Source organism: Babylonia areolata, chromosome 10 (genome assembly GCF_041734735.1).
Source record: "Babylonia areolata isolate BAREFJ2019XMU chromosome 10, ASM4173473v1, whole genome shotgun sequence".
Lineage (NCBI taxonomy): Eukaryota > Metazoa > Mollusca > Gastropoda > Neogastropoda > Buccinidae > Babylonia > Babylonia areolata.
The window spans coordinates 41,824,527-41,832,026 of NC_134885.1; the positions used below are offsets into that span (position 1 = coordinate 41,824,527).

At 45.4% G+C, this 7,500-nt stretch overlaps 1 protein-coding gene across 2 annotated transcripts in view; it reads right to left on the reverse strand.

Moving 5' to 3' along the window:
- LOC143286601 (cell surface hyaluronidase-like) overlaps positions 1-4,035 on the reverse strand; it is a 54,561-nt gene extending 50,526 nt beyond the window's left edge. For both annotated transcript variants that reach the window (XM_076594235.1, XM_076594236.1), the window contains exons 1-3: positions 3,814-4,035; positions 2,371-2,575; positions 211-395 (exon numbers count right to left, since the gene is read on the reverse strand). In XM_076594235.1, coding sequence (XP_076450350.1) covers positions 211-395; positions 2,371-2,575; positions 3,814-4,026 — 603 coding nt within the window. In that variant the 5' untranslated portion in view covers positions 4,027-4,035. The remainder of the gene's footprint in view (positions 1-210; positions 396-2,370; positions 2,576-3,813) is intronic.
- Between the last annotated feature and the right edge of the window lie 3,465 nt (positions 4,036-7,500).

Here is a 7,500-nt window from a genome sequence, read left to right on the forward strand (position 1 = left end):
CTTTTATTCTCAATAAAAAACGAGTTCGAGTTCGAGTTTGAGTTCGAGATCTCTCTCTCTCTCTCTCTCTCACACACACACACACACACACACCACACACACACACACACACACACACACACACACACACACACGCACACACACACAACAACAACAACAACAACAACACGAACAACTACCACAAACATGAATACGCATCAATGCACCAACCTCAGCGTTGGTGTGATCATAGACCAGAGCGAAGTCCACTTCAGAAATGGGTTTCACGGTCTGGGCCAGTTTGGTCCAAGCAGTCTTCCGTTTTCCATGCAGCTCCAAGGTGGCGTTTGGGGACACCCCGATGAACTTTCGTCCGAATTCGTGTTCTGTCACCTCATAGCTGTCGTTGATCAATCCTGCAATGAGCCAGCGTATATGTTTTTGTCATTCTTTGGAGCAGAGCGTACCACTGAAATCTGTGGTAAAAATCCTCGGAAATAAACACATTTTAAATTTCACTTCACGAACGGCACGAAATTCAAAGTATCACCTCTTATGCGAGTGTAAATAAAACCGGTATATGATAGTCTGTCCAGCAGAGAACATAACTGCTGTCCCGACCGTCTGGGCTAGAATTTGATCATAGTGGAGAGTGTCTTGTCCAAGTTACATCCCCACTCTCTTGGCCATGAGGGCTTTTGGTCAATCAGCGTTGTGGTGATGTCTTGTCCAAGTTACATCCCCACTCTCTTGGCCATGAGGGCTTTAGGTCAATCAGCGTTGTGGTGATGTCTTGTCCAAGTTACATCCCCACTCTCTTGGCCATGAGGTCTTTTGGTCAATCAGCGTTGTGGTGATGTCTTGTCCAAGTTTACATCCCCACTCTCTTGGCCATGAGGGCTTTGGTCAATCAGCGTTGTGGTGATGTCTTGTCCAAGTTACATCCCCACTCTCTTGGCCATGAGGGCTTTTGGGTCAATCAGCGTTGTGGTGATATCTTGTCCAAGTTACATCCCCACTCTCTTGGCCATGAGGGCTTTTGGTCAATCAGCGTTTGTGGTGATGTCTTGTCCAAGTTACATCCCCACTCTCTTGGCCATGAGGGGCTTTTGGTCAAATCAGCGTTTGGTGGTGAGTCTTGTCCAAGTTACATCCCCACTCTCTTGGCCATGAGGTCTTTTGGTCAATTCAGCGTTGTGGTGATGTCTTGTCCAAGTTACATCCCCAATCTCTTGGTCCCATGAGGGCTTTTGGTCAATCAGCGTTGTGGTGAGGTCTTGTCCAAGGTTACATCCCACCTCTCTTGGCCATGAGGCTTTGGGTCAATCAGCGTTTGTGGTGATGTCTTGTCCAATTACATCCCCACTCTCTCGTGGCCATGAGGGCTTTTGGTCAATCAGCGTTGTGTGATGTCTTGTCCAAGTTACATCCCCACTCTCTTGGCCATGAGGGTTTTGGTCAATCAGCGTTGTGGTGATGTCTTGTCCAAGTTACATCCCCACTCTCTTGGCCATGAGGGCTTTTGGTCAATCAGCGTTGTGGTGATGTCTTGTCCAAGTTACATCCCCAATCTCTTGGTTGGCCATGAGGGCTTTTGGTCAATCAGCGTTGTGGTGATGTCTTGTCCAAGTTACATCCCCACTCTCTTGGCAATGAGGGCTTTTGGTCAATCAGCGTTGTGGTGATGTCTTGTCCAAGTTACATCCCCACTCTCTTGGCCATGAGGGCTTTTGGTCAATCGGCGTTGTGGTGATCCTCAAAGGCCAACTGGTCAGTGCGATCCTGCCTCCTTGTTTGAGAGCCATAGTCCTTTACAAAAGCTAAGTTGTAAATGAATTCCCGTTGCCAGTGGAGAAAGTGTTTTTTTACTTTGTGCGCTAAGTGCATGCTGCACACGGGACCTCGGTTTATCATCTCATTCGAATGACTAGAGTCCAGACCACCACTCAAGGTCTAGTGGAGGGGGAGAAATTATTGGCGGCTGAGCCGTGATTCGAACCAGCGCGCTCAGATTCTCTCGCTTCCTGGGCGGACGCATTACCTCCAGGCCATCACTCCACATATATTGTGCAACAAAGACAAAAACGACAAAAACAAAGAACAAAACCCTATAATGGCTTATTGTATTGATGGTGCATTTCATCTACAGTGATATGTATGAATTATGCAAAATAATGATAATAATGATAATGATAATAATAATGATACAATGATGATGATAATGATATAATGACAATATATTGTACTTATATGGTGCAAACTCCGCATAGATGGTCTCAAAGCGCCTCGCATTAAAAAGTACACACAAACACACACGCACACACACACACACACACACACACACACACACACACACACACACCAAAAATCTCCAGTCACAAAACTCCTCACCATGCAGACGAATCCTCGCCGCCTTCTTGAACCGGCAGCTTCTGGAGCCGATGTAGAACTCGCCCTTGACCCGAACGTGGTGTGTGTCCAGCACCAGGCCCTCCACATCGCCCCAGATGAGGGCAGCCCCCGCCTCGATGGTCAGTGAGGTCAGGGGGGCTGGCTGCACGTCCAGCAGAACCCTCTTGCCCGCGGGGATGGTCACCTGGGCCAGTTTTCAGCTTCGGTTTCAACCTTCAGCTTCAGCTTCAGTTTCAGTTTCAGTTTGGATTTCAAGGAAGGTGTGTCAAACAGGTGAATGCATAATAGTGATGATGATGATGATGGTGGTGATGATGATGAAAGTGATAAAAAGAAGAAGGAGAAGAAGAAGGAGGAAGAGGAGAAGAAGGAGGAGGAGGAGAAGAAGAAGGAGGAGGAGGAGGAGGAGAAGAAGAAGAAAAAGAAAAAGAAGAAGAATAACAACAACAGCAAACAACAACACTATCACTATATTATCATGATGATGATGATGAGAAGAAGAGAAGAAGAAGAAGATGAAGAAGGTGGAGGAGGAGGAGGAAGAATAAGAAGAAGAGGGTGGAGGAGGAGGAGGAAGAATAAGAAGAAGAGGGTGGAGGAGGAGGAGGAAGAATAAGAAGAAGAGGGTGGAGGAGGAGGAGGAAGAGGAGGAGAAGAAGAAGAAGAAGAAGAAGAAGAAGAAGAAGAATCAACAACAACAAAGCAACACTATCACTGTATTATAGTATTGATTACAACGACGACGACGACGATGATGATGATGATTACTATTGTTGTAATTGATGGTGGTGGTGGTGGTGATGGTGTAGCTATTGTTGTTGTCGTTGCTTTCCTTTGATGATGTTCCTGCTGTTTGTTTGACTTTCTTATCACTTGTCAGGTCTGTTTCTGTTCAGTGTACGACGCCACTGTCTCTGTCTCTCTCTGTCTCTGTCTGTCTTTTTCTCTCTCTCTCCCCCCCCCCCTCTCTCTCTTCCTCTTTCTGTCCTCCCTCTCAGCCTGTCTCTTCGCTAATTTGTAATTGCCGTCTCGTTATCTCTCTCTCTCTCTCTCTCTCTCTCTCTCTCTCTCTCTCTCTCTCTCTCTCACGTGTGTGTGTTTGAAGATTTTCATGTGGCAATGTTTTGTATGATTTTCATGTTTCCGTAATTGTAGTCTTTGATTCATCCATTTATGTGACTATTATTATCTATTTGGTTTGTTCTATGTCATTTATTATTCATACTTATTTCATTTATTACAATGTGTGTATGTGTGTGTATGCGTGTGTGAGGGCATGGTGTAAAGAAGCTTCCAGCTTATCCATTTTACCCTCAATAAAACATTTGTCATTTCTCTCTCTCTCTCTCTCTCTCTCTCTCTCTCTCTATATATATATATATATATATATATATATATATAAGAGAGAGAGAGAGTGCTGACCTGGCTGTTGGCCACAGGCACCCCCTCAGTGCCCCAGGTGCTGTTGGCAGACCAGGGCAGCAGCCCCATTTCATCCCAGGGGCAGGGCTCAGCCCACACGCCGCCCACACACCACCCCCACCCGTACAGCAGGCAGCACAACACAGGCAGCACCCTCCGGGCACGGCTCCTCCTTCCTCTCATCACCACCATCATCATCGTCGTCATCATCATCGTCGTTGTCGTCGTTGTGCTGTGCAAAGGCAGAACAAAGAGTTAGGGGGGGGAGGAGGGGGGGAATAAAGAGTCTCTGTTTCAGTTCTTCAGTTTTTAAGGTCGTCGAAGTGAGCGGATTGATTCATGTATGCTTAGCATAAACAATCAAACAAATAAAATGAACAACAAATACCTGACTTACGGAAAATATCAACTAGCTTGTGAATACCTTGATCGACAGCCTTCGCAAGGTTTGTATCAGTACATTTGTGAAGTAGATAAACAGATAAATAAATGAACAAAGAAAGAAAGACAGAAAGAAAAGAAAGAAAGACAGAAAGAAAAGAAAGAGAGAGAGAAAGAAAGAGAGAAGGAACGAGAGGGGAGAGGAAGAGAGTAAACAGTGCAGTCAAAGAGATCTCCCCAATCATTGTACACAATACCACATCTGCTTCGGAAAAAGAATCGGGAGTTCGGGGTGGGGGTTAGCTCACTCAGTACGGCCAGTCCTCTCTTCTCCTCTACACAGACCCCTCGGATGTCCAGTGGGTGTCTGAATGACCCAACCTTTAGCTTCCGTCGTCAGAATTGTGGTATTCTTTGTCAAGATTCACGTCTTCAGTGTAAGAGCCTTCCACTTGCAATATTTTGATGATGGCAATTGGGGTGAAACGCTGTTAACGTCGTCTCTTTCGCCGTTCGTATGGAGAGAGTTACGGGTGGGGGCTGGGATGGGTTGGCTGGGTGGAAGATAAAGACAGTTTCAGTTTCAAGAAGGAGTCAAATCGTGCACTGACTGACCCATATGCGCGACACCACCTCTGGCTGGAAAAAAAAAAAGAAAAGAAAAAACAAAACAAAACAAAATGATGACAGTTTCAGGTTTAGTCTCAAGGGAGGGGGTGTGGAAGGTTAGTCTCAGTCTCTCAAGCAGGCGTCACTGCGTTCGTACAAATCCGTATACGCTACACCACATCTACTAGGCAGATGCCTGACCAGCAAAATAACCCTACGCTCTTAGTCTGGCCTTGAGTGCGTGCGTGTATATTTGTGTACCAATCAGAGTGGATTTCATCCACAGAATTTGGCCAGAGGACAGCATTCTCATTGCCATGGTTAATTTTACAGTGCATCACACGCAAACGCTTAGTTCGATTTTCCAGTTAAACTTGGCAGAAAGGGTGAGAGCGGGATTCGAACCCAGACCCTCACGGACTCCGAGTGGAGAGAAGGCAGCAAAATGACTGCAGCGTGACGGGTGCAATAGCCGAGTGGTTAAAGCGTTGGACTTTCAATCTGAGGGTCCCGGGTTCGAATCACGGTGACGGCGCCTGGTGGGTAAAGGGTGGAGATTTTTACGATCTCCCAGGTCAACATATGTGCAGACCTGCCAGTGCCTGAACCCCCCTTCGTGTGTATATGCAAGCAGAAGATCAAATACGCACGTTAAAGATCCTGTAATCCATGTCAGCGTTCGGTGGGTTATGGAAACAGGAACATTCCCAGCATGCACACCCCCGAAAGCGGAGTATGGTTGCCTATATGACGGGGTGAAAACGGTCATACACGTAAAAGCCCACTCGTGTGCATACGAGTGAACGTGGGAGTTGCAGCCCACGAACGCAGAAAAAGAAGAAGAAGAAGAAGAAAAAGAAGAAGAAGAAGAAGAAGACTGCAGCGTGAATTTTGACCCTTTGCTCTTTCTGCAGCAACTCACCTCCTTCAGTCCACAAAACAGCAGACGCAGATGACGACGACAGATTTCTTCTCAGTCTGGTTGACAACTTCCGATGTGAGAGTGAAGCAGGCTCGCCTGTCGTCGCTGTATTTATATCAGTCTATCTATCTATACGACCGGTACGCTTTTTTCTCACTCCCTAATTTTCTCTCCCACTTTGGGGGTTTTCTTTTTCGTTCTGGGCCGCCAAGCACGCACCTATGTCTTTTCGGGGAGATTAACAGCTGATGTTATCTTCTCTTATTTTGTCCGTCAAAATTGCTTTTCAGGGGCAGTGGTGGGGGTGGGAAGGGGGGTGGGGTGGAGGGGGACAGGATGGAGTAGGAGGAGGGTGGGCGGAGCTGGAGGTGGTGGTGGTGGTGGGGAGTGTGGGGGGGTGGGGGTGGGGGGGGGGGGGTTATGTGGTTTTACTTTTCATTCCTTGTCGCGTCAGTCACATGTTTAATTATCGCTGTCTGGGTTGTTTTCACACTTACTTCTCGTGTCTTAACGATGTGCCAAATTGCTCTTTGCACTTGACGCAAGATGTCGCGCGAGCGTGTTTTTGTTTGTTTTCTGTTCTTTTTTGTTTTGTTTTGTTTTGTGTGTGTGTGTGTGTGTGTGTGTGTGTGTGTGTGTGTGTGTGTGTGTGTGTGTGTGTGTGTGTATGCGTGTGTGTGTGTGCGTGCGTGTGTGTGCGTGTGTGTGTGTGCGCGCGCGCGCGCGCCAATCTGTTTCTGTGCGAAAGTACCAATCCTGCCATCTGCAGTAAGCAGCTGTTCGATGAAAGCATTCTAAGAAAAAAAAAAAAAATCCCTACGTTTTCAACTCATGCACAAGAAAGTCCCCAGCTACAGAGACATTCTATTCCTGCTTGTTCGCCTCTCGAATTTAAATCATACATCGTTCTATATGTTTGAGGCAGACAACCTATGATTATCCATTTGAGCCAATTTTAACAAGTACCTGAAACATTGTGACAGAGAACTCAGAAACCTTTTGATGTCAATAGCTTAACAACCCTAATGACATGGGGGCACAATTACAATAACAACAACAGATAGTTATTTAAAAAAATTTTTTTTTAGAAGATGAGAACGACTAATCAAAAACATTAAGTTTATGAAAATCTATTGATAAAGAAAACTATAAAATTTCAACCATCCAATTTACGCTTGTGATGAGAAGAATTCACAATGCATTTGTAGAAAAATTGAGAGGAGACAGACAGACAGAGACAGACAGACAGACAGAGAGACAGAGCTAACTAACTAACGAACGAACGATTAAACGACAGTTAATTCAATAAGTCCATGGCCCCATTTATTTTAATGGTATGGTTGCATATTTTGCATGAATGAATCTACGTAAGGATATAGTCTTACTACATGCTTGCACAAACAAAAATGTATTCTATTTAAACAATCATGAAAATACATCTTTTTGATGACTTGTAAACCAATATGGCAAGATTCAACATAACGTTATCAGCTGTAGAAAATATAAGTAATTCCAGTCGAAAATTACTTGGTCTGCAATAATATTATCTCAACGGACTATAGCTTAGTCTCAAGTCATCTTATACAGGACAACATGATGCGGAAGGGATTTCATCTTCTTTTGCAGATCTACATAAGGGACATTCTATATCGTTTACTTCTTTGTTGTGGACAACGATTCTCACGTTCACTCGAAACTCGAGTGGGCTTTATGGGTTTGACCGTTTTTAAACCCGCCATGTTGGCAATCATACTCCGCTTCCAGGAGGATGCATG